General features: G+C 45.2%; 1 protein-coding gene across 1 annotated transcript; it reads left to right on the top strand.

The window, feature by feature from the left end:
- The first annotated feature begins 1831 nt into the window (after positions 1-1831).
- AVPR1A (arginine vasopressin receptor 1A) lies at positions 1832-15140 on the top strand. The gene is made up of 2 exons (XM_073327912.1): positions 1832-3070; positions 12807-15140. The coding sequence occupies exons 1-2, from the start codon at positions 2035-2037 to the stop codon at positions 13055-13057; spliced, it is 1287 nt and encodes a 428-aa protein (XP_073184013.1). The 5' UTR covers positions 1832-2034; the 3' UTR covers positions 13058-15140.
- The last annotated feature ends 12857 nt before the right edge of the window (positions 15141-27997 follow it).

The raw sequence follows: 27997 nt of genomic DNA on the forward strand, positions 1-27997 counted from the left end.
TAATGTGGGTATTTTACCAGTGAACTGAACTGGAGCAAGATCTAACCTTAAATCTCATGTATTACTTCATATGACAGAATGAAAGCTGTTTCTAGTTATAAGGACCAAATCCCAGTCCCACTGAAATCAATGATAAAATTCCTATGTATACAATGGGGCCAGAATTTTGCCCTAAATCCAGAATAACCTATGAAACCAAGGAAACAGAAAATCTTTATCTAGTTATCTGCTAGTTTCTATATTTAAAAAATGACTAAAGTTAAAGTGATCAACTATGGAAATATGTTTGCAGTCACAGTACTTTAGAGGAGGTTTTAGATCCATGCTGCCTTTTTCTGTGCTGAATTCTAGGTAAATTTCTACCATCATGGGTGAAATCCTGGCCCCACTGAAGTAAAATGGAGCTTTGCCATTGACTTCAAGGGGGTCAAGATTTCACCCTTTGTTTCCAGTTTGTGCTGTTGATTCTCCGCCCCTCTCTTCTGGGCTTTATTCTAGTACAATTGTTATAATCCATGAGAGGACCAGACAGTACTCTGCTAAATGCCAGAACATCACTTTCCATCCTTGGCTTAGTCTTGGACAAAAGAACAGGACAGAAGGGAAAAATAACAGAGACATTTACTCTGAAATCTGATTCCTCTAAAATGTTGTTTTGATTATCCCAAATAACCAAAGTTGTGACAAGATTCTGAAAGCGCTGTTTGTTCACTATTGCCTTCCCCTAAAACTCAATTCTGTAATAAACTCTACCCCTTGGCTTTTAAGAATGTGTAGACAGATGGAGAGTAACAGTTCAACACATTTCACTTTCATCTCTTCTCTGTGTGTGCAACAGGAAAGGGTACAAGGGATAAATCTGGAAGACAGTGTCAAAGCCATATCACAACCTCCTGGCCGACAGATGTTGTTAGAATCCATTCTGTAAATGAAAAAATAATTCATAGATACTAGTAACAGACTGTGTTTGAGTGCTGCTTTGTTTTTCTCTTGGATTTAAGGAAATAGATGATGCTGTAGATCATATTTTTCTTCACAGTAACTCTTCAAAAGAGATGGCTAGGAGTAAGGAAACTGCCATTACCCAGAACTGCATGCCATCAGATACATCTCGCTGCTCACCTAGAAGAATCTTCCAAGCAATGATACAACCCCTGACAAAAACAAGGCTCCAGAGTGGAGAGGCAGAGGGGTAGCATTCCTACAGCCAGCAGATCACTCTCCCGCCCCTCCTCTGCTGTTCTTGTGCCCAGTTCCTTTCTCTCCCACTCCCACGTCTCCTCTTATTCTTACACCCCTGCAAGGTGTCGCCACTGCCCCTCCGCGCTCCAGCCTGCCTCTCCCCCTTCTCCTGCCCTTGCCCCTGCCCGCCCCTTGTCCTGCTCTTTCTGCTGCCCCACACCTGTATGCTACTGTCTCTCTCCGCTCTTCTCCCTCCCTGCCTTTGACCCTTCCCCTCCTGCTGCCCCGCTCAGCAACTCTTCCCCAGCGCAATAAGACACCGCAGCCTTCTGGGGACCGAGGGGCAGGCAAAGGGAGTTTCACAGACTAAGGTGTGAAGGTGCCGATCGCCCCCGCCTTCCCCCTGCTTGCATTGACGGACAGCGCCGGAGCCCATGCCCCTGCAGGGGGGACGCGCCCCTCATTCTCCTTGGGCAGAGAAAGGAGCGATCCCAGGGAGCGGCCGATGCGGGAGAGAACCTGGTCCACCACCCCGGGGCGCGTGGGAACGGGGGGAGCCCGGGGAGGGGCTGGAGGAAGGTACCGAAGCGGGGGGGGGGGGCGGGTAGAGAGCTCAGCTCCTGTGCCCCGGGGGCAGCGGCGGCGCTGCAAAGCGAAGCGGGGGAGGGGGCGGCTGGCGTCAAGCGCTGACCAGCCTCGGAGACGGCCGCGCCCCTCCCCGCCCGGCGGGATAAAGGCACCGGCCCCCGGCGCTCGCTCGCAGACAACCGGCGGCGGGAGCCAGGGGCCGAGCGGCGGCGAAGCGAGCGAACGAGCGGGAGGTGCGAGTGCAGGGTCCCGCCGGGCGGCACCATGCGCTCGGCCGCCAGCCCCGGGCCCTCGTGGGGAGACGCGCCGGCGGCCGGGAACGGCAGCCAGTGGCGGCGGGCGGCGGGGAGCAGCCCCAGCCCGGCGCCCGGCTCCGCCGCCCCCAACGCGAGCCGCGCGGCCGGCTGGGACCCCTACGGGCGGGACGAGGAGCTGGCCAAGCTGGAGATCGCCGTGCTGGCGCTGACCTTCGCGGCGGCGCTGCTGGGCAACGGCCTCGTGCTGGTGGCGCTGCGCCGCACGGCCCGCAAGGCCTCGCGCATGCACCTCTTCATCCGCCACCTCAGCCTGGCCGACCTGGCCGTGGCCTTCTTCCAGGTGCTGCCGCAGCTGTGCTGGGAGGTGACCTTCCGCTTCCACGGGCCCGACGGGCTGTGCCGCGTGGTGAAGCACCTGCAGGTCTTCGGCATGTTCGCCTCGGCCTACCTGCTGGTGGCCATGACGGCCGACCGCTACGTGGCCGTGTGCCGCCCGCTGCAGACCCTGCGCCAGCCCGCCCGCCGCCCGCACGCCATGGTGGCGGCCGCCTGGGCGCTCAGCCTGCTGCTCAGCACCCCGCAGTACTTCATCTTCTCCCTCAGCGAGGTGGAGCGCGGCTCGCAGGTCTACGACTGCTGGGCGCACTTCGTGCAGCCCTGGGGGCCCCGCGCCTACGTCACCTGGATCACCGGCGGCATCTTCGTGGCGCCCGTGCTGGTCCTGGCCACCTGCTACGGCTTCATCTGCGGCCACCTCTGGCGCAACGTCCGCGGCAAGACCCGCCGGCGCGGGGAAGGGGGCGGCGAGGCCCGCCGCAAGCCCGGGGCGGTGGCGGTGGCCGCGGCGGCTGGGCCCCCCGGCGGCGCCTTCCGCCGGGGGCTTCTGCCCACCCCGTGTGTCAGCAGCGTCAAGACCATCTCCCGGGCCAAGATCCGCACCGTCAAGATGACCTTCGTGATCGTCTCGGCCTACATCGCCTGCTGGGCGCCCTTCTTCACTGTCCAGATGTGGTCCGTCTGGGACCCGCAGTTCTCCTGGATCGGTAGGTGAAGGGGAGGCGCAGGTGTCCAGCCTCTGCTCTGATTTACCTTGCTGCCACTCCGGAGTGACTCCGTACTCACACCGAAGTAACTCAGAAAAGATTCTGAGGGAGAGATGTAAAGTACTTCCCCTGCCTTCTGCTGTGGGTGTGTTGGGGGAGCAGAGGGAAAATGCAGACCAAAGATTATCTCTTTAGACTATAATGGGGAAATGAGTTAGTTTCACTCAGAGCAATAAACCCTGCCTTTTTTACAATTAATAGTTTGCCCTTGATAGTTGCTGTTATGACCCTGCGGGCTCTGACAAGGAAACCCAGCTGTTTCAGTTGTTCTTGAGGAACAATTTGAATAATGGGGCTTTTGATTTTAAGCAACTCTCCCTGGTAAAACAAATGTGGAGTTCTGCTGAAAAACTGATGGCACGATTTGTCTCCACCTCAATTATTTCTTTAGGGAAACGTTGAATAAAAATCATCATGTTTCTGAAAAAGTTTTACATAAACTAAAGGATTACTTGTGTTTATATTGCATGTATGAGTTAAGTAACTTGCAAATAACCACAGGAATGTTTTCTCACTTACTGTTTTACTTTTGCTACTGAGTGACAGACATAATGCTCTGGTGCAATAATTAATGAAATGCAGCTGCTACCTGGAAAGCCTTCTCCTGTCAGTCTTGTATGCATTTCAGTTTTGCCACTTACCTGCATTCAAATAGATTAAAAGGAGAAAATAAATAACTAATCTGGGGATTCCACTTCATTGTAAAGTTTGTGTCTGGAAGGGGTGTAAACCTAGAGCCTGATCCTGCTCTCACTGAAGTAAATGAGAGCAAAATCAGACCCTTTAGAGATCTAGGGAAGATTCTACAGTGTACCACAGCTAGGTAACCTTGAGGGGCTAAATCATACAGTACATGGACAAATACCCCTGACTTCAGTGAGTGTGTTCTATGAATAAGAACTGCAGGACTGGATGCAATGCCTTGCTGTCTTGCTTGGGTTAGATCAAAACACAATGTTCAACTGATACGAGCAAATCTTTTTGAACTCCATACTATTACAAATGTGGTGTTTTTTTGTTTGTTTTAACGTGATTGTTCTAAACTATTGGCTCTCAAACTGGAGGTCGTGACCTGGTTATGTGGGGAGTCACAAGCTCCAACCCCAGCGCGCGGCTGCGAACTGTGAGCCCCGACCCCTGCACCGGGCTGTGAGCCCTGACCATGAGCCCTGACCCTTGGGTGCAGCTGTGGGACTGCGAGCCACGACCCCAACCCTGGCCAGGAGCGGGGCTGCGAGCCACAAGTCTCGACCCCTGCGCTGGCCTGCAACCACAAGCCCCGACCCTGATGCGGGGTTGTGAGTCCCAACCCTGACCTCCATGGGGGACTGTGGGGCTGCGAGCCCTGACCCCAACCCTGGCCAGGAGCGGGGCTGTGAGCTCTGGCCAGGCGCTGGGCTGCAGGGCAGTACAGGGTTTACAATGGCGCCAGTGGCGCCTTGGGGCGGGCCCACATTCAAAAGGGGCTCCGGCCCAGCCCACTCACTTGCGCTGCGCCCAGAGCAGCTGGCTCCTCTACACCCCCGGCTTCTCCCCCCACCATTTGCTCCACTCAGTTGGCCAGCCCAGGGCTTCTCTCCAACCCCTGTCCCTGCCTGCCAGTTCCTCCCCACCCCATGACCCACAAGCGCCACCGGGAAGATCAGCTGTTGGCAACTGCCAATCAGCTATTTAGCATGCGCAGCAGCCCTCATCAGCTCTTTGGCTGGCTGCGGCCAATCATCGGTTTGGCGCAAAGTCTCCCACCTATCAGCTGTTTCGCCTGAGGCTGCTGAAGCTCCCACCTTCCACTGCAGGCAGATGTGAGCCCTTTTAATTTTCAGGGCAGAGGGAGCTAGGCTAGGGGGACAAGCAGCCAGGGCAAGGCAGCTTCTGTGCTAGCTGTGGAGGGGTGGGAGAGATGGGGTGTGGGCAGCTTCTTGGCAGGGGGCTGGGAGGAGACAGGCAGGCAGCTTCTCGGCTGGCTGCAGGAGGGTAATGGGGGGAGTACGGGTCAGGGGGTTTCTCGAGGACCAAGCCAGCCGTTCTCAGCCCACTCTGGTGTCTCCTCCAATACCTGTGCCCCACTCCAGCCAGGAGAAACCAGATGCAGACCCCCTTAGTGCTAGGCAGGGGGACAAATCAAAGGACATGGCTCTTTAAGAAAAGCTTGCCCTTGTGTCTGATGAGCGAACTTGGGCTGGGGCCAGCAGCTCACCCCCTCCCAGTGCTCCGTCCAGCCAGTTGGGTGTGCCTGGCTATGGCCAAAGGTGAGATGGGCTTCACTGCAGCCCCAGCCACAAATGAGTAGCCTCCCCCAGCCCGGACCTGCCTGTGCCCGGACCCCTCCCACACGGGCTCTGGGAACTCCCAACCCCTACGGTTCTGACCCAGGCCCTGGGGATCTGCATCCCTTCCCCTGTGCATGGAGGGACAGGAGGGGGCAACACACCAGTACTTCTAGTCACATCCTCCCTGCAGGCTCTTCTCCCTGGCCGGCTCTCATGCCTGACAAAATAACGCTTGCCCAGCTCAAAGCTGTTTTCTCCCTTTCTCTCCCCCTCCCTCCCCCAGATCAAGCCTGCCTGAGGGGCTTTTCCTCCCAGAGAGGAAGTTTATTCCCCCACCCCCCAGATCAGCATCCCCTCCTCCCCGTGTCAGGAAGTATTGATTTCCTTTCCCTGGATCCACACTCCCCCCTCCAGCTCACAGGGAATCCTTTGATTGCATTCCCCCCACCGCATCAGCTTCAAGTCAGGAGATGCTGCCTTGCTTCACCTTGGAACACCTGAGCTCATCTCAGGCTGTAGCAGCCCAGAGGAGGAATCAACCCCCTCTTCCCCCCTTGCCTTTGACTATGGTTCCACGAGGGGCTCCCCTCCCACAAAAGCTGCAGAGTGTGTGAGGGAGTCGGGGGTGGGCTGCAGCCCTGGGGACTGGGAGGAGCTGGAGCCACACAACAGCCATACAGCAGGATGAATGAATGGGACATTTCTGTGCTGGGCTGTTGAATTAAATTGCTCTCTGTGTCAGGGCGGGCAGTTTCTGGGCTGGCCGCAGGGGGTGGGGTTAGGGGGAGACAGAGCTGCTTTGAGTGTGTGGGTGGGAGTGGGAGCTAGACAGAGCCGATAGCAGATGGGGAGCAGAGAGAGAGCCGGGAAAAGGGACACAGGTGGAGAGTGGGAAACATCAGGAAGGGGAGATACCAATGATAGACACACATTCAATAACTAGAATGAAAGTGTATAAATATGCTGAAAATAGCTTCCCCTCAAAACTGGGAGAGCACCCTCCAGCACACACACTTTGCCCTTAAGGCAGAAGGGGGCAGAAAGGAGTGAGCAGCAGTTGGGAGGCATTGGGGGGGGTCGGCAGGCAGGAGGCATTCAGGGTTGTCGAGGGGGATAGGGCAAAGCGAGGGCAGGAAGAGGTTGAGTGGGGGTAGGGCTTTGGGGGAGGGGGTGGAGCCAGGATGGGGCACCGACCAGCAAAACCAAAAGTCTGCACCTATGCCGTGACCCCTTTCTCCCATCCACTGCTTGCTCTTCTTGGCCAGCAGCAGGCTCCTCTCTGCCACTGCCAGTCCGGGCTAGTGACTGTCCACTTCGGGCTCCCTGGGGGCAGGGGGTGCCTCTCCCTGTGGCTCTGCGGAAGCAGCAGGCTGGGGACGTTGGTGGCTCCCCCACCCCCTCATGCAAGCAAATGCCTCCTCTGCCATGGGCAGCACCAGTGCCAGGTGGGTAGGGCTGGGTGGGGCCCCAGGACTGCTCTGTGCTCCCGAGCTTCAGCTGTCCTGCCCCCTAGCACTGTGCTGGGAGGGGGAATCCCTGCTCTGTGCCGGCTCAGCAGGGCCGGGGGCAGGGCTTGGGGGAGTGGGGGAGGTTTGTGTGTTTTGCGGTGCTGGGCAGTGGGGGTCTGTTGTGGGGTTGTTATGTAGATGTGGTGGTGGGGCTGTGGGGAAGGACACTGGGCAGTGGAGGTGGGGGAGATCTGTGCGTGTTGGAGCATTAGGAAGTGTTGGGTGCTGGGCAGTTGTGGTTGGGCTGAGGGTGGGGTGCGCTGGGCAGGGGTGATGATGTGGGGGGGCTGGGTATAGGGAGTCGGGGGGGGGCACTGGGGGTTGCAGGAGCACGGCATGGGCCCACCCCCATGGTTGCAGGAGCACGCGTTTCTAAATGGTGTCCTCACACTGGGCGAGGTGGGACTGCCCCTGCCTTGCTATGCCCCATTGCCCCTGACCAGCCCCTTGCTCCGGGGACGGACTTCCCCACCCCATGTTCCATTGCCTCCATGGGGGCACACAAATATGTTTGCTGCTGGGCCCACAAAAGATTAATCCTGCCTTGTTGCGGGGCTGCGAGCCTCAGCACCGGCCAGGCGCGGTGTTGTGATCCCCAACCCCAAGCAGGAGCGGGGCTGTGAGCCCCGAGCTGGGGCATCCAGGATGCTGTGAGCCCGGACCCCTGTACTGGGGTTGTCAGGTGGAGCCTGGCCATGCTGAGGGTTATCAGGGTTAGCCAGGCACAAAGTTGTTAACCCCCAGCCCTGCCACACACAGGGTTGTCAGCCCCAAGCCCTGCCACCTGCTGGGAGCCCGGCCAGGCACTTGGTTGTGAGCCACCATCACCACCAGGTGCGGATCTCAGAGCCCCAAGCTCCTCCAGCCCAGCTCCACCCCCAACTCTACTCCACCTCCAAAGAAAGGGCGCCAAATAGAAGTTTGCCCAGGGCACCATTTTTCCTATAGCTGGCCCTGGTACTGAGACAACATTAGAGGGCTTGATTCTTTAGCAGCTGAACAAGTACTTTATTAATTAACAATCAGACACACAAGTGCAAACTTACTCCTGAAAATAATGGCCACCTGTACTGCTAAAACCGCTAAAAAATGAAAGTATCTCGAGTCTTACATTAAACTTGGTTTTACCAGTATCATCACCTCTGATATTGAAAAACCGCAATGCGTCATTGGCGGTGAAGTTTTGTCTGCTGAATCAATGAAACCATGCAAACTGCAGCGACATCTTGGCACTAGACATTCTGAGCATAAAAATCAAAACATGGATTTTTTCAAACGCAGAGAAGACCCAACAAAGGCAGCCAGGCCTGATGCTGATGGAAGTTTCCGACAGCAAACGTCCTCAGTTCTGGAGGCCTCTTACGTTGTGCCACTATGAACTGTCCGTACCAAAGCGCCGCATACAGCAGGTGAGGCGCTTATTCTGCCAGCAGGCAATGAGATTGTGGCACTCATGGTTGGCAATGATACTGCCAAAAAACTGAATATGCTCTCTACGTCTAACGATACCGTGCAACGCAGAATAAGTGAGATGTCTGAAGACATCAAAAAACAAATTGTGCACGAAATTAAACATTCTGCTTTCAGTATGTTCAGCCTGCAACTTGATAAAACCACTGATGTTACTCACTGCGCACAACTGATAGCATTCGTACGGTGTGTAAATACCGGGGATGTTAAGGATGAGTTCTTACTCTGTGAACAACTTGAAACAACCACAACAGCACAGGCCATTTTCAATAAGGTGAATGCCTTTTTTCGAAAGCAATGGCATTGAGTGGAAAAACCTTTGTGGTATCTGTACTGATGGTGCTCCAGCAATCATGGGTGCACGGTCTGGCTTTCAGCAGAAGGTAAAGTGTGTCTCACCTAATGTGATTGTCACTCATTGTGGAAGCCATCGTCAAGTCCTAGCTGCAAAGACATTGCCAATATGCCTTAATGCTGTGGTGGATGTTGTTATATGAGCAGTGAACTACATTAAAGCTCATGCTCTGAATAGTCGTCTCTTCTGAGAGCTCTGGAATGAAATGGGTGGTGAATATGAAGTTCTGCTTTTCCACACTCAAGGCCAGTGGCTTTCTAGGGGATGTGCATTAAAGCACATTTTTGTACTTTGTGAAGAGATGGCAGAGTTTTTCCTGCGAAAACAGAAACAAGAGCTGAACAAAATGTTCAATGACAAGAAATGGCTTCTCTGCTTGGCATACCTAGTTGATATCTTTGGTAGCCTTAAAGATCTCAATCTTAAAGATCTCAATCTGTCACTTCAGGGAAAATGTTCAACATTAATAGACCTGACTAATAAAATCAAAGCCTTCCAGATGAAGTTGGATCTGTGGTGCAGGAAGCTGGACACAGACAGATATGGCATGTTTCCGACACTTTCCTCATTCAGCGAGGAGGAGGAAGTTAACGTTGATAGCGCTCTCAAGTCAGCGATCAGTGAATATTTGAGAGCCCTTCATGAAGAGTTCTCACACTACTTCCCAGTGCTACCAGAAGCACTCCATTCCCCGGTGAAGAACCCTTTCAGTGTGACAGCTGAGCAGTTACCTACTGATGATATTCACGCACAGGAACAGTTTGTTGACATGATCAATGACGATGAAGTGAAAGCAAAATTCACACAGCTGCCTCTAAACCAGTTCTGGTGCTCAGTTGCAAGTGAATACCCACTGGTGTCTGAAATGGCCCTGAGAGTACTTCTGCCATTTCCCACTACCTACGAATGCGAGAGTGGATTCTCCAGCCTTCTCACAATAAAGACAAAATCTTGAAACCGGCTTGATGTGAAGGACGACATCAGATGCGCCCTTTCTAAAACAACACCAAAAATAAAACTTCTTGTGTCAAACAGCATCATCCATCTCACTGATTTTTTGGCTGCTTCAGGTCATTAATTGCAGTCAAGTATTAAAATAAAATTCTACTTAAAAATAAATTTTCCACTTATATTTAATTTGATAAAAATGTGTTTTAATCTTAATTTAAAAGCAGTGAGAAAAGGTAAATTCATTTTAAGCAATAGGGTTTAAATTTAGTATTTAACATAGAGTTAAATATTAAAAATGTGTTTTTAATTTCTAAGGGGGGGTTGCACTCAGAGGCTTGGTGTTCGAAAGGGATCACCAATACAAAAAGTTTGAGAACCACTACCCTAGAGTAACCAGGAAGGCTGCCAACCATTTTGTATGCCTGCTTGAAAGTTCTGTGATGACTTAAATGTTTGCCTTGTAATACTTCTACCTTTTGAAAAACATAGAAAAAGAAGAGAATTTTGCATTTCCCAGGTGTTCACGGTGTGTCTGACACTTCAGCTATCTGTACACAGCCAAGGAAAATATCAAAGTATCATCAGCCTAAAAAAAGTGCTAAGCTCAAATGTTTTACAAAAGCTTTTAGAGATTATAAATTTGCTGTTTGTAAACAATCAGCTCTTTTGGAAGGAAATGGTCACATTTGCTTTCTGATTTAATAAAAGGTAAATGGTTCTGATTAAAACATTTGCTGAATTAATTTGAACAAACATAATTTAGTAAAATGTTTCCCCAAAATTCAAAACTCTAGATGTGCTTTTTGTTTTTAAATTAAAAAGTCTATTCCAGAAATACCACAGTGAATTCATTTTGCCCTTGCTATGGATAAAATTCTGGAAGTAATTTTCATTCATTATAATGTACGCATACATATATATATGTAAAAACATGTAAAGTGAAAGCTGGAAGCCACAAACGTTAGATGATGATACTATATTGTACTTTTGTATTTCAGACTGTCATTGACAATAGTGGGAACTTTGATTACCAAGAAATGTGGGATTGAGTTCAATCACAATACATACCATAGTTGATCAAATATAAATAGAATTGAAGGTTTGAGGCAGACTAATATAATTTCGATTTCAAAAGGAGAAAAAAAAACCTGTCAGGACATTTCACTTGTTAAATAGAGAGATTAATATGAAGAGACATTCTAAAAATCTTGTAGAACTGTACAACACAGTGAATATATCACTGTGGAGACTTAATATTCATAAAGTGAGGCCACTTTTAATTGAATATACTAAGTACTTGAAAGAGTCTGACAATTTAATTAAACTAGTAGAGGTAAGAGGATGAATTTTTTTCTATGACAAAGTTTAGTTGAAGGAAAAAAACAGAGCATCTTTCTCTGATCTCTAGCATTATGGACCTGATTCAAAGTCTTTCTATTGACTTCAATGGACTTTGGATCAGCGCCTATATACATTTTGGAAGAAAAAACTTAGGGTGAAATCCTGGCCTTGCTGAAGCTAGTGTTTTGCCAGTGATGTCAATTTCACTCTTACCTAATCGAATTTGGACTTCAGGTTTGGGATTGAAGGCTCCTGTCCAGCAAAGCACTTACTTAGGCTATGGCTACACTAGAGAGCTGCAGCTGCGTCGCTGTAAGATCTCTAGTGTACTCACTTTAAAATGACGGGAATTAATCCCCGCCCCCAACAAGCTGCAGTAGCTATATCAGCAGGAGAAGCTGTCCCACCAACATAGTGCTGTCCATCCCGGCACTTAGGTCAGTGTAATTTATGTCGCTCAGGGTGGTGGCTAATTCATAGCCCTGAGCGACATGAGTATTACCAGCATAAGTGGTAGGGTATGCATAGCCTCCGTGTCAATGGAACTGCTGACACTTACAGGTTAACATGTGCTGAAGTGCTTTGTTGTCTTGGGTTCTTAGATCCCAAACCAGAAGTAATTAATCTTTACTCAGATAAAAGTCCAGTTAACTTCTATCGGAGTTTTACCTGACTAAGGACTTCCTGATTGTGTCCTTGGGATGATTTGGAGGATCTATCTGTACAACTGCTGAATTCTGGTTGATATGAAGTGGTTACTGTGAAAATTGCTGAATCAGCTTTGTTGTATCCACTGTGGGCTAGGAGGGCTGTGTCACTTCCTCCTCGTATCTGGTCTAGGAGGGTCATAGAACTCAAGGACTCTATTCAGGTGATAACAACTTGGAAGAATGGATGAGCTCTGGTCTAAAGGAGAAACAGTTTTACGTTCCCTCTCTGAGGGGAGGGGGAACTGGAAAAAAATGGAAATTTACCAGGTGCAGAGCAAAGGAAGCCAGGTGACCAGTTAGGGCTTTAAATAAAGACTTACAGGGGAGGAAGGAAGGGCATGGGCAGCCTAGGTCAGAGGACTAGCTGAGGGGAGAATACTCCATGTGTCAGCATGCAAGTAACAGAAGGATGCTGGACAGTCCCTGACTCCAGCCCAAAGAATGATCTGGAGTGGTGAGGAAACTGAGGAAGGGAAGTGCATGAAGTTTATTATTTTTGTATGGATCTGTGTATTTCTCATGTGATTAAGTGAAGAGCAGCAGCATTGTAGAACTCTGGATTGTATGTCTGTGTTATATGTAACACTTTCCACATGATGGCCCCTTGGAGAGGTAAACTAGAAGTCTCTCACCTTTGGTGAGATTATGGGAGAGATGTGTGTAAGAGATGGGGGAGCCTGAGGAGTTCATACTGTTTACAGGGGCTGGGTAGGGTGCCATGAGTTCACAGCTCTCCAGATGGAGTGTAAGAGAGCGGGTCTTCATTCTAACAATGTGCCTGGGGATCCCAAGACTGGGACAGTGCTTGGGTTTATAACACCTGGGGATCCAGAAGCTGGATTCCCCCACAACAATCTAAAGGGCCGCCAATAGAGGGCACCCAACCAGACCAGTGACAGTATTTATTACAGTGTTAAATGTCCGTTGTTGTTCAGTTCCAGGATTGCTTTTCTCATTTCTGTTCAACAATTAACATAAAAAATCAAATGGTTAATGAAGAAATTGACTGTATGTTGGCAATGTTCCTTTAATTCTGCTACTAAAACAGTATACTTTTTTTTTTTTAAATAGATTCTGAAAACACTGTCATTACAGTCACTGCTCTGTTGGCCAGTCTGAACAGTTGTTGCAATCCATGGATCTACATGTTCTTTAGTGGACACCTCCTGCAAGACTGTATACAGAGCTTCCCTTGCTGTCAAAAAATAAAACAAAAGCTGAGTAAAGAAGATTCTGACAGCGTTAGCAGAAGACAGACTTCTTTTACCAACAACAGAAGCCCAACAAACAGTTTGGATGTGTGGAGGGGTTCACCCAAATAATCAAAATCTACCAAATTCATCCCCATTCCAACCTGAGCCAGTTGCACAGAAGAGACAGGTCTTCTTCAAGTGCAATAACAGCACTTGTGAGTATCATAGTGTGGCACTTCAAGCTTGTCAAGGCACTAGTCATGAACAATTAACTACAGCAGTAGCCATATCATGAAATGTACCATATTGCTAAATAAACTATTTTGAACTGCTGTAAATTATTTTATGAAAAGTATTAATGACATACAAAGCAGTGGAATGTGGGCAATTGCTCTGGAAAGAGTACTAATGACCATAGTTTTTCTAAAGTTAACTTTATTTTTTGTTTATAAAATAATTAACACTTCGTTTCATGGTCATAATTTTAATTGAGACACTGCTTCATGGTTGCCAACTGAAGTGTACTGACATGTAACCATAATTCATCATCATAACTACTCTTAAAGTGTGCCAGTATCCCACTACAACTTACGCTTTGCTGTGTGTTATTCCTATAGCATCTGAGTACTTTAATAACACATTTTCATGAAAGCTTGGTTTTGAAGCTCCTTGAACAAATTTTGCTGTTTGTTAGAAGTCCTAAGAATCTCTTAAAAGGACAACGTTGAGGCTCGTGATCCTAAAATGAGACCTATCATTTTTGTGTGGTTTTGGAGGCACACCTATCACACTGTCATTCTGTTCTACCTGTCTGCTCCATTCTTTTGAGCACATCAGGTATGGAAGTTTTCAGTAATTTTGCTGGTGATATGCAGGACTCCGATTTGAATTTCCAGCATGCTCTTGAGAATGAAAAATCAAGCAGAGTGGAAGAGCAGTGGTATATTTATAAATATACTTGCATCACATGCATGCTCATACCTCTGATCAGAAACAAATTACCTCTGTTGTTGGTAGGTCAAAATAAAGAGGATTTGGGATTTAACAAGACTGAGCCCTAGTTATTGTTTGGCTAGTTAAATATTGGGCATGTTGACCCTAAATATGCTTTTCATTCAGAGCAAGATTGGGCCCAATATCTCTCTAAGCATTCAAAAGGGGAAATAATAGAAATAATTGGAACTGCATTCTAATTAAGCTATATTCTGCCTCCACAGTACTAATGGAGCTTCCATCCATTTCAGTAATAGTTTTGCAAAGAATGAGGGCAGACTATGTCCTGACAGAGAAAAGATTGATTTCATGCATTGCTAGCCCTATAGAAAACGATAGCTATTTCTTCAGGAACAAAAATATGGGGGAAAAAAGCCTACAACATTAAAATGGTATATTGTTCTTTTTATGTTTTCTTTTTAATGTGCATTTAAAAGCCTGAAGGACCAAAGTTTGTACACAGTTGTACATAAAACATATAGATATGAGTAAATGTATGCGAACCTGTTGATAAAATTTGGTCCAAATCTATGTATGTATGTATGTATTGAAGGAGTGTGTGTGTGTGTGTGTGTGTGTAAAATGTGTGTGTATATATACACACAGTGTGTACTGCATAAGCATCAGATACATATTTAGGTTGCATATGTCTCATATGAAGATGCTATTCTTTGACTAATTTTATGTTTTTGTTAATACTACTATCTTTGTACATGACATCTATGCAACTAGGTGTGCTTATAACATTTTATCAAAGGTTATTAGCCTGAATTTTTCTATAATGATATACATTAAAATAGACAAGACAAATAAAAACTTTGAAATAATCTTAATGAAAAGTTGGGCAATGAACGGCATAAAATATAAACAAATTATGGCTCAAAATTTTAGCAGAGTCTTTTAGTTGTTTTCCAAGTATGCTACAAAATCTATGCCTAAATTTTGGTGATTTCCCATGCAGCTGTATTTCATAAGTGCTATGTAGTTCTTGTAACTGATTTGATAAAACTGCATAGGACAGGATTTGAGATTCCAAACATTTTGTAATTATTACTTTGAGTTTCTTCTTTTGCTTAAACAAATTTTTTTTTCAGAGTGAAAATTAAGGTGTTCTGTACAGATACAAAAGTGCTTCTTAATAGTTGGTTGAAGTTAATGTTAGGGTAAGATTTTCGTGTGCTAATGAACAATTTCTTGTTCTTCCTGTTTTCAACCAATGAATAAATAATTGCTCATTTAAAATGTATAAACTTGCTTCAATAAACTTCTGGATTTGTTTGAGAAGCATTATATAAGTGGTTGTTTTTTTTTCAAAAACAAATACAGAAGACCATTAATAAATACCAGGATCTGGAGAGTCAGGGTCAGGCAAACTCTGCATTGATTTTTAATGTTACATGCACATAAGGTTTTCAGGACTGAACAAATTTTAAATTACTTCATATTATGTATAGTTCATGTGGGATGTATATCATAATACAAAGAATATGCAGTTTGCTTTCCACTAAATATTATAAATATCATCACTCAAGTGTGATAGAGCACTAATTTCTGCTCTATTGAAGTCATTTGGAGTTTTTCCCTTAAAGGCTCCTGCTCCTAATGAAATCAATCTGAAGTGAGACCAGACTGGTGTCTCTGCACTCTACTATTCATGTGGTGATGATGGGATAACAGCAGTTTCAAAAAGTTTAGACGGAACCACTGGAATAAGTGGCGTGATGCAAGAATCAGCAAGGACTTGGATCTGATTTCTTGATAAGAAACAGATGTGTTGGCAAGAAGCATTCCCCCCCCCCACTAGTCACTTCCTAATTTGTGAGTAAATAGTGTACTACTTGGAAGACGTTTTTTCTTTACTACCAAACTAGGACCACATTCTGCAGTGCTCACACATGCAAAACCCAATTTGGACCCAATCCTGCAGCACTGACTTGGAGATAAATCCTGGCCTTACTTGTTTCCATAACTGAGAGCTCACTGAAATTGTCCTTGGTTGGGTTCCACAGTTGGAGAGGTCTAATGAAATCCTGGAGCCTTCTTCCACTTTTTCAGAGTAATTGCATAAGATTTTTGCAGATGCCCAGTCTTGCCTTCTATCTCATCAGGGGCCTGAATGATGGTGCTGAGGAGGTATTGAGCATGCAGAATTCTTCCTCAGCACCCGAAGGTGGGTTCATTCCTATCTATTAGTATTCTGGGGAGACTGACTGGCAATGTAGCCCAAGGCAAGTAATGGATCTGTCATCTATGGGTGGAATAAGATGTAACTCATTTTACTTTCTAGTAACCAGAGAGGGAAGAAAGCAACCTCCCAATAAGCCCTCCCATTTCCAACCCCAAAGTAGCAGATATAGATGGGAGCCTCACTCTCCCTGGGCATGGGAAAGAAGAGAAGGGCAAGGTCTGAGGAAAGTTTTTCAGGGGCACTGGGGAGGTAATCTGCACGAAAATCCTGACTTCCCCTGAGCAGTCCTGTACCATTTGCTCATAGGTCACATTCAGAGCCCCTTTACCTTCCTTCCACCATGCATTAAATCATTCCACTGATCAGTTGTGCTGGTGTGGAAGTATAATACTTGCTGTAAGGGGCTAACACTACTAACAGGTGCATAAGCAGAACTCCGGATTTAGTACTCACATTGCCTTCAATGGGAGTTTCTTTGAATAAGGGCTGCAGGGTTATTATCATTAGTTATTAAATAGATTGTGCTCAGATACTTCAAAAAGACAATTCTATGGAAGATAACATTCTCCTCCTTTATATGGTAATTTTTTTAGATGCTCAGTCCTATGAAATTATTTGCAACACTTCTACCTTAGGTTAAACAATATAACATTGGCAGTGCTGGGAAAAATAACCCAGGAATTTTGGCTTCTACTTTTGTCTCTTAACCACTTATTAAAGCACATTTCTTTTCTAAACTCTTTTGAACATTACACTCTGTGTTACTCTTTGATATAAAAAAAAGAACGAGGAGTACTTGTGGCACCTTAGAGACTAACAAATTTATTTGGGCATAAGCTTTTGTGGGCTAAAGCCCACTTCATCAGATGCATGCAGTAGAAAATACAGTAGGAAGATATATATATATATACACACACACACAGAACATGAAAAAATGGGTGTTGCCATACCGACTCTTAACGAGACTAATCAATTAAGGTGGGCTATTATCAGCAGGAGAAAAAGAACTTGTAGTGATAATCAGGATGGCTCATTTCAAACAGTTGACAAGAAGGTGTAGTGGGAAAATTAGCATGGGGAAATAGTTTTTACTTTGTGTAATGACCTATCCCCTCCCAGTCTTTATTCAAAGCTAATTTAATGGTGTCCAGTTTGCAAATTAATTCCAGCTCTGAAGTTTCTCATTGGAGTCTGTTTTTGAAGTTTTTTTGTTGAAGAATTGAGACTTTTAGGTCTGTAATTGAGTGACCAGGGAGGTTGAAGTGTTCTCCAACTGGTTTTAGAAGGTTATAATTCTTGATGTCTGATTTGTGTCCATTTATTCTTTTGCGTAGAGACTGTCTGGTTTGGCCAATGTATGTGGCAGAGAGGCATTGCTGGCACATGATGGCATATATCACATTGGTAGATGTGCAGGTGAATGAGCCTCTGATGGTGTGGCTGATGTGATTAGGTCCAATGATGGTGTCCCTCGAATAGATATGTGGACAGAGTTGGCAACGGGTTTTGTTGCAAGGATAGGTTCCTGGGTTAGTGTTTTTGTTGTGTGGTTGCTGGTGAGTATTTGCTTCAGGTTGGGGGGGGGGGGTCTGTAAGCGAGGACTGGCCTGTCTCCCAAGATCTTTGATACAAGTGATTTACATTGCTGTGCACGTGACTTATGTCTTTATACTGGTTTATTTATTTGCTCAGCACTGAGCAAATCATAGAGGAAGATCTGGGCTTTGACCCAAGGAACTTTCAATCTAAATTAAAAGGAGTACTTGTGGCACCTTAGAGACTAACCAATTTATTTGAGCATAAGCTTTCGTGAGCTACAGCTCACTTCATCGGATGCATAAAGTGGAAAATACAGTGAGGAGATTTATATACACACAGACCATGAAAAAATGGGTGTTTATCATACACATTGTAAGGAAAATGATCACTTAAGATGAGCTATTACCAGCAGGAGAGTGAGATGGGGGGAGAGAAAACCTTTTGAAGTGATAATCAAGGTGGGCCATTTCCAGCACATTTCTGAAGCAAATACTCACCAGCAACCACACACCACACAACAGAATCACTAACCCAGGAACCTATCCTTGCAACAAAGCCCGTTGCCAACTGTGCCCACATATCTATTCAGGGGACACCATCACAGGGCCTAATCACATCAGCCACACTATCAGAGGCTCGTTCACCTGCACAGCTACCAGTGTGACATATGCCATCATGTGCCAGCAATGCCCCTCTGCCATCTACATTGGTCAAAGTGGACAGTCTCTACGTAAAAGAATAAATGGACACAAATCAGATGCCAAGAATTATAACATTCATAAACCAATCGGAGAACACTTCAATCTCTCTGGTCACTCGATTTCTGATCTAAAAGTGACTATTCAACAAAAAAACTTTGAAAACAGACTCCAATGAGAGACTGCTGAATTGGAATTAATTTGCAAATTGGATACAATTAATTTAGGCTTGAATAGAGACTGGGAGTGGTTGAGTCATTATACAAAGTAAATGTATTTCCCCTTGTTTATTTCCCCCCACCCCCCATTCCTCAGACGTTCTTGTTAACTCCTGGAAATATGCTGGAAATGGCCCACCTTGATTATCACTTCAAAAGGTTTTCTCTCCCCCACCCCACTCTCCTGCTGGTAATAGCTCATCTTAAGTGATCACTCTCCTTACAATGTGTATGATAAACACCCATTTTTTCATGGTCTGTGTGTATATAAATCTCCTCACTGTATTTTCCACTTTATGCATCCGATGAAGTGAGCTGTAGCTCACGAAAGCTTATGCTCAAATAAATTGGTTAGTCTCTAAGGTGCCACAAGTACTCCTTTTCTTTTTGCGAATACAGACTAACACGGCTGCTACTCTGAAACCTGTCAATCTAAATTAGTAAGCCAATACAACTGAGCCACATAAAGGATCTAGAAAACATTACACATCCAACAGATATGTGTAAACAAAAGGGTGACAGCATATTAACATTACTTTGCATCAGTAGCCGTGCTGTCACTGGTCTTCCACTCAATACTGCCCTACTTGTCCTCTCTAATGAGTCTGGAAGACAGAAGGAGAGTTAATGCGGCTCAATAATTAGTACGAGTCTCCTTACCACATTCTGGCACACAGCAAGAAGGCAGTTAGGCTTTATAACACTACACAGCATGTATACACAGACAGTTTCACAACCCTCCTTCCACAGAAATCTAAGTCACCATGTCTAGGGTTCTGATTGGGAGATAGGAGGCCTAGATTATATTCCCAGCTGACAATGACTATTTGACCTTAAGACACTTCACTTCTCTGTGTGCCTCAGTTTTCCCTTCTGTAAAATGGGATCATGATACGTTCTTTTGTACACTGTTGAGACATCTGTGGATGAAAAGTGCCGTGTAAGGATTAAGTATCAGTGATGCAAAATACAGACCACAATCTCAAGCAATTTTATTTTCTGGCTCAGCTTTCTCTCTATCATAATAGTCTACCCTAATTTACTAAAGCACCCAACATTCGTCTGAAATGTACAGGCAAAGAGAGCACTTCCCAGTCACTTTTTTAAACACTTAGGTATAAAATAGAAGATTGTCATTACAAATAAGAACATAAGAACAGCCATACTGAGTCAGACGAATGGTCCACCTAGCCCAGTATCCTGTCTTTGACAGCAACCAGTGCCAGATGCCTGAGAGAGAATGAACAGAGCAGGGCAATTTATCAAATGATCCATCTACTGCCATCTAGTCCCAGCTTCTGGCATTTGGAGATCTAGGGACACCAGGAGCATCGGGTTGCATCCCTGATCATCTTGGCTAATAGCCATTGATAGACTTATCCTCCATGACCTTATCCAAGTTTAAATCTACTGAAAAATTAAACCAAGTGGAGAGAGAAAAAATGCTCATTATTATAAATGTTAATAGCAACAGAACACTAACATGGAGTGATATCAGTACAATCTGCCAGTTTGTAGATATGTGGTATTTTCCTTATATTTAAAAAAGACCCCCATGTCTCAATGACCTGTAAATAGCATGCCAATCTTTTCTACTCTAATGTGTTTCTCCAGAGAGATGCCTGGATTTGACCGAATCCCAGAATTTAACACCCCTCTCATTGACAAAAATATTGTTGGAAGACTTCTATTCTGAAGCAATAATCATTGTGGTAATGGGGAGCAGCTGATGAAGTAGGGAGCCAAAAGAGTCAGCAGCCTTTTAAAATTTAAACAATCATTATTATAGCGAGGAACTTGTATGCATGCAGTTCAAATGCTCCCTTATCATTCAGGATATACTAATGTTAACTGTAGAAGACTCGAGAGAGAATAAACATGGAATTAATGCAATTTAAGAGCAAATGCACTCATTGTCCTTGAGGTAGTGTAACACATTATAAAAGGGAAGAGTCATTCAATACTATCCGTAAAAGGTTTAGGTTATGTCCCGACCACAGGCAAATGAAGTCTTTGTGGTAATTCAAGTTTGAAGAATTATGAAGAAAATTGCCGTTAATGATTCATCCAAAACATTATTTGGCTAAGATCACAAAAAAGGGGGCAATCAACTCAGAATGATTAGGAGTAAGCCACGTTTAAGCAAATCTCTCCTTATAATGGGTAAAAAGTATAGAATAATCACCTGATTGTGATTCCATTTACTTCAGTGGGCGCAAGAGAGGGTCCGAGGTATCACGAAAGGCCAGTGAAGCAAAAAATATATATCGGTGCAGGGAAGAATTAAGGCACTGATCCAGTAAAGGACTAAAGCATATGCATAGCTTTAGACACCTGAGCAAGCCCATTGTCTTCAATTATATGTTTTAAGTGCTTTGCTGCTTCAAAGCATACATGGATGGCGGTGAAGGGAAACAGATGTATATAGAGAGAAGAAGATAAAAACAAAGAAGAAGGTACATTGGCCTTTTTTTATATAGTCTTATCTTATTTTCTAAAGTAAGTTGTGCCTGATATTCAAGAGAAAGTGAGAAGGGATTTAGATATGTATTTCATTAATAATTGTTGTTCACCAGGAAATAGATTTTGTAGGAGTCAAGTACCAGAAGTGGTGTGATATCCCTATGCGTGTTTTCTTAAAAAAACAGATGTGAAGCTTCCCAATTAATAAGTTATTGTTAAATTAACTAAAAGCCAGAAAAACAAGCAGACAGAGTTTTATCTGTAATCTCACATTCTTTTTGTATCTGTACAAATAAGAAATGTTACTAACAAGTTATAGGTCCAATCTTGAATATTTTAACTAATATATTCCCCCCAAAAACTATGCGTAGAGCTGGCTCAACAGCCATGGAGAATGAAGTTCTCTAGCTAAAGAACAGGTACAGCTTGGGCAGTTTTTCCACATTACTCTATCAATGTGCCTCAGTCTGGATCTCCAGGGATCACCTGTAGGAGTCTGAAAGGGCAAATTAGTGCTTAAGGCCATTTTGTCCTTGGCTTTTCTTATGTGACTGTCATCTAGGGCACTGATTTTGATGGCATTTTTTAGAAGCGTGGATCCCTGTCGATTAGAAACTGAGATGAGACTACTAACTTGTCAAGGTTCCTTCCCCACTCTGAACTCAAGGGTACAGTTGTGGGGACCTGCATGAAAACCTCCTTAGCTTACTTTTACCAGCTTAGGTTAAAACTTCCCCAAGGTACAAACTATTTTACCCTTTGCCCTTGGACTTCCACTGCCACCACCAAACGTTTATCTGGGTTTATTTTATTAGAAAAGCATTGTTTGGAAACGTCTTTCCCCCTCAAAATGCTCCCAACCCTTGCACCCCACTTCCTGGGGAAGGTTTGGTAAAAATCCTCACCAATTTGCATAGGTGACCACAGACCCAAACCCTTGGATCTTAAGAACAATGAAAAAAGCATTCAGTTCTTGAAAAGAAGAATTTTAATAGAAGTAACAATAAAAAGAATCATCTCTGTAAAATCAGGTTGGTAAATACCTTACAGAGTAATTACATTAAAAAAATAGAGAATCCCTCTAGGCAAAACCTTAAGTTACAAAAAGACACACAGACAGGAATATCCATTCTATTCAGCACAGCTTAATTTCTCAGCCATTTAAAGGAATCATAATCTAACACAGATCTAGCTGGATTATTTACTAAATTCTAAGACTCCATTCCTGCTCTGTCCCCGGCAAAAGCATCACACAGACAGACAGAGAGATTTGTTTCTTCCCTCCCCCCAGCTTTTGAAAATATCTTGTCTCCTCATTGGTCATTTTAGTCAGGTGCCTGAGAGGTTATCCTAGCTTCTTAACCCTTTACAGGTGAAAGGATTTTTCCTCTGGCCAGGAGGGATTTTAAAGGTGTTTACCTTTCCCTTTATATTTTTGACACAACTCATTTCACAGTAGACACCAAGGGGGATGCAGGTGCCCTGCTGCCTCTCTAAGTGCCTAAGTCCAACATTTAGGCACCACTGTCATTCACAACCCCCCTGCTCACCTGCTGCCTAATCTTAGAGGCACCTAAAGTCTCTAAGCACCTATGTTTCTTCTGTTAATGTCCCTGAGGTGCCTGAATTTTGGTGGCAGGGAATGGGCACCGCTGCCTCAGTTCTGACAGTGCCCAGCAACTTGGTACCTAACTCAAACCTAAACCCCAGCAGATTCACAAACTAGGGGTTCCCACAGCTCTCTCCCCTGTGGGGCCTAATCCAGCAGACATGCTCCGAGCATATCTAAACCCATGCAGAGGTGTCTCTGCTCTCTCTTGTGTGTATGTTGACCTTTTCAGTTCTTACCCAAGTTCATTACCTCTGTGCCTAAAAGTGGGTTTGGAGCAGGACTGTGACTTTCAGCCCTTAGGAGGCAAAACTCCCATATGCTAGTAGGTACTCAGAGGCTACAGTGATGAAGGTCATATAACTATCTAGGACAGAGATACCATAGATTCGAAGGGAAGATTTCCCAAATAAGTACTGATAAAGACCTCAGGATTGGACCTAAAGTGCTCCATGATGTTGTCTGGGGATATAAGAAAGCACAAAGAAAGCAAGAGTAGCATGTTTGGAATCTCTAAATATCTGCCACCCATGTGCAGTAGTGAAATAGAAACTCTAGAGAACCCATTCCTACAAATCTAATTCTACAGTAAGATTGTGGGAATAAGATCAATTTACAGCACCTTGTACAGAATGCTAACAATGCTTGATTTCTGGAGATTCAGAAGAGTAGGCCACTGGGTAATAAGAACATTAAGTACTTTAATAGTATATTTGGTCAAAAATGTTCCCATCAAAACTGATTTTTGATGCAAAATTGAGTTTTTGATGAAATGACAAAAAGAAAAAGTTTCTTCTTTCTGCAGAAAATTCCACAGTTTCATCAGAAAGTTGAAAGCCCCAACATTTTTGGTTTTTCAACAAAAGCATTTTGGCCAAAACTGAAAACTTTTCTATTCACTTATTCCTCAAAAAGTCTAAATTTTACATGGAAAACTTGAACAATTTTTTTTCACTTTTGTCTAAACTTTCTGCAGGATTTTTTTTTCTGACCAGCTCTATTTAATAATGACCACAGTATAGCATCAACAATAAAAAAAATGAAAGTAAAAACATTAAAGAGAATATAATCCCAGCCCTGCTATATCTGTTTTCCCTGAGCTAAAAATTATATAGAACATATTTGACAGAATTTCCAGTGGAGTTTGCAGTGTTCCAAACAAGTTACTATACTGTTGCAATCTTATACTTTCATTTCCCCCTGCTTTCCATGTCATATTTGCCAGTGATGGACTTGGCCAGCTTTCAAGACTCAGTCAAGAATGAATTCTGATCTCAGGCCCAGAAGCCTAAATCCAAAGGAACTCCGTTGAAGTTCACCCGGTTGGATTTACATCATTTTAGCAAAAATCGGAATCTGGCCCTCAACTGCTTCAATTTGAACTTTGGCTAGGACTATTGCAGGATATATCCTCAGGGTTAATTCCGGGCTTATGGCATTCTCCAGCTCTGATCTTTCCTAAGACCTATATTTCATTACAGCTTGTAATGTCATTTTCTAATAAAATTTCTAATAAAAGCCTTGGAACACCCAGGGTTAATGAATTGAGGTCAAAACATTTTAGGAGCCTTTGGGTGGGATAATTTCATTTCAATATAATTTATATATGTACACATCATTCATGAACATGGTTGAACTTGCTAGATTTTCTAGTATATATTGCTAACTAATGATGATATATTACTTTTTTGTTCTCTAAACATTTTCAACAGGAAGACATACATGGGCAGCGTGTATAATAGGCTGGGGAAGGCTGTGCCTCCTCAAACAGTCCTGCGTAGCCCCACCGAGAGGCCCCCTTTTGCTGCTAGTTGGCCCCAGCCCAGGCATAGGTGCCACGGGTGCTTAACACCCACTGGCAGCCAGCTGCCCCCCTTCCTTCCAGCACCTCTTGCCCGCTGTCGGCCCCCACCAATCAACTATTCCCACTCCCTCCCAGCACCTACTGCCCACTGGAATCAGCTGTTTTGCGGCATGCAGGAGACTCTGGGAGGAAGGGGGAGGAGCGGGAATGAGGCATTCTCAGGGGAGGGGGCAGAACTGGGTGGGAAGAGGTGGGGAAGAGGCAGAGCAGGGGGGAAGAGGCGGGGTGGGGACCTGGGAGAAGGGGTGGGATGAGGGGGAAGAGCCTGTGGTGGAGCAGGGGGGTGGGGAAAAGCGGGACGGGGTGGAGGTTTGGGAGAAGGGGTCGGGTGGGGGGTAGGGCCTGGGGCGGAGCAGGGGGTTGAGCTGGTGCCTACGAGTCCAGAGTTTAACAATCTTTATAGGTTAGATATTAGGAAAAAATATCTAACTAACTCTTCCTTGCTGCAGATTAAGCCCATTACTTCTTGCCCTACCTTCAGTGGACATGAAGAACAATTGATCACCAACTTTTTTATAACAACCCTTAACATATTTGAAGACTGTTATCAGGTCCTCCCTCAGTCTTCTTTTGTCAAGACTAAACATGCCCAGTTTTGTGTACCTTTCCTCATAGGTCTAATTTTCTAAACCTTTTATCATTTTTGTTGCTTTCCTGTGGACTCAATCTGATTTGTCCATCCTTTCCTAAAATATGGCATCCAGAACTGGACACAGTACACCAGCGGAGGCCTCCTCAGTGCCAAATAGAGTGGGATAATTACCTCCCATGTCTTACATACAACACTCTTGTTAATACACCCCAGCATATTAGCCTTTTTCACAACTGCATCACACTGTTGACTCATATACAATTTGTCTTTCTCTATAAACCCCAGAGCCTTTTCAGCAGTATGACTGCCTAGCCAATTATTCCCCATTTTGTAGCTGTGCATTTGATTTTTCCTTCCTCAGTAAAATACTTCATACTTCTCTTTATTGAATTTCATCTTGTTGATTTCAGACCAATTCTCTAATACAGTAAGGTCATTTTGAATTTTAATCCTGTCTCAAAGTGCTTGCAACCCCTCCCAGGTTGGTGTCACCTACAAATTTTATAAGCTTACTCTCTACTCCATTATGCAAGTCCTTAATGAAAATATTGAATAGTACCAGACTCTGGCCTGATCCCAGTGGGATCCCATTAGATACACCCTTCCAGTTTGACAGCAAACCATTGATAACTTCTCTGTGAGTATGGATTTCCAACCTGTTGTGTACCCACCTCTATTTCATCTAGACCACATTTCTCTAGTTTGCAAATGAGAATGCCATGTGGGATTGGGTCAAAAGCCTTACTAAACTCAAGATATCTTACATATAAAAGAAGAGAAGGAATGGAAAAGGAAGAGGGAGGATCTGGAAGTGGAATAGGCAGGAGAGAAGCCTGTCATCCTACCATATTTCCTTGGGAATGTCCAGAGGTTGGGGTGGGTAGTAAAAGAAGAGGACATTGAAACCGAAAGCTGCTGTGGAAGCACTGTCAAAGGATTAAGGGAATCTAGGTTTCATATAGTCAGAAATGAAGGCACTGAGAGATAAAGAGGCCAGGGCCAGGAGGCCTCAGGTCAGCTAGCCTTATGCAATTAGCTCTGCCCACTACACCTGAATCAAGTGTTAGATTTAAAAGAAGGAAAGCCCAGCAGTGGGAGTTGCCTGAAGAGGAGACCAGTTGAGCTGAGTTGTGGCTGGAAAGGCTCCAGCGTGGCAGTCCTTGAGGCCAGTGTTCCTGAAGAGGAGTCTAGAGGGATGAGACACTCAAGCCCAGAGAAGGGCAAAAGATGCTCCAGTGCTGTTTGGTTTGACATGAGTTTTACTGATGGACCCCAGGGAGAAGTCCTGGGACCATTACTCTGAAAAGAAGAGTGTGATTCCATTGAGTTCTGTTTCACTTTGGAAAGACTTGCTGTGGATCGAGGCAGAGCTGGGTGAGAGGACTTCGAAGAGGCCAAGTGACAAAAAACAGGTTAGGGCTCGACTGGTTAGAGCTGGACTTGGATACCCCAAAAGGGGACTGAACTTGAAAGGTGACCTGGCCAGGGGGCTGGGCCACAGAAGCTGCAGACAGTTACAGAACCAGAGTGGCAGACAATAGGTGGTGCTAGAGTAGAATAGCCTCTGCAACACCTAGTCCTGGCCAAGGGAGTGTTCTGGCTGTGAGTTCCCCCATTGCAGGCCTCCAGGGAAAGGAGAGAAAAGGAGGCCTTCAAAAGTAATCACGCTGGGTCTAAACACTATCTTAAAGGCTCAAAGGGATGGAGATAGTCCTTTCACCATTTCGTATTGGGGGGTTGGAATCACTGCTTACACTATTCCCGGATACTATTCTATGGTGCGCTTAGCTACCTCAGTGTTAGGCCTACCAGTCATGTACTGCCCTCCAGCCATGCTCCTTGTGTTTGAATGTACCGTGTTAGTATGCAGTGCCTGAACCAGACATTCTTCTTTCCAGGGAGAAATTCTGGTGTACTGGGGAAAATAAAAATGGGTTGTTTCAACTCATGCTCAAAATTCATAGCTCCAAATAAATTCAAATGGAAATCAACTAGAGTGACCTGATCCTCTGCCTTCTGAGAAAAATTAAACATTTGACACAGGAATTGCCAAAGTTCTATTGTGGGAGACATCAGTTCCCATATAATAGTTGGGGTTTTGCAAGGTTTTATGAACTGACTTTATTCCCCTGGTACTATTATCCTGATTCCCACAGAGATAACGCATATTGCAGACTTTTGATGTGAAAGTTGCCAGATGTTCCCAGCAGAAAGCAACTCCTTGATCTTTATCAGATATTTGGTATCCCCCTCATACTTCAAGTATTTGAAAGGTACATCTAAACACCAATGGCCAGATCCTGAAATACTGACTAAGGGCCTGACTCTGCCAACCTTAACCACATTGTGGGATTGCCTTGCTGATTTTGGGACTACTGGCAGAGTGAGCTTTTACTCAATTTGAGTAAGGATGGAAGAATCAGACTCTTGGTTTGTAAAATCTCCTGACTCAGGTGAATCATAGAATATCAGGGTTGGAAGGGACCTCAGAGGGTCATCTAGTCCAACCCCCTGCTCAAAGCAGGACCTAATCTCCAACTAAATCATCCCAGCCAGGGCTTTGTCAAGCCTGACCTTAAAAACCTCTAAGGAAGGAGATTCCACCACCTCCCTACGTAACCCATTCCAGTGCTTCACCACTCTCCTAGTGAAAAAGTTTTTCCTAATATCCATCCTAAACCTCCCACACTGCAACTTGAGACCATTACTCCTCGTTCTGTCATCTGCTACCACTGAGAACAGTCTAGATTCATCCTCTTTGGAACCCCTTTCAGGTAGTTGAAAGCAGCTATCAAATCCCCCCTTATTCTTCTCTTCTGCAGACTAAATAATCCCAGTTCCCTCAGCCTCTCCCCATAAGTCATGTGCTCCAGCCCCCTAATCATTTTTGTTGCTCTCCGCTGGA

Source organism: Lepidochelys kempii, chromosome 1 (assembly GCF_965140265.1).
Source record: "Lepidochelys kempii isolate rLepKem1 chromosome 1, rLepKem1.hap2, whole genome shotgun sequence".
Taxonomy (NCBI): domain Eukaryota; kingdom Metazoa; phylum Chordata; order Testudines; family Cheloniidae; genus Lepidochelys; species Lepidochelys kempii.

Bases quoted from the DNA above. Each gene is read 5' to 3' on its own strand.
- AVPR1A (XM_073327912.1), top strand. From the start codon at position 2,035: ATGCGCTCGGCCGCCAGCCCCGGGCCCTCGTGGGGAGACGCGCCGGCG. The intron at 3,071-12,806 runs GTAGGTGAAGGG...TTTTTTAAATAG, and splicing joins CCCGCAGTTCTCCTGGATCG to ATTCTGAAAACACTGTCATT.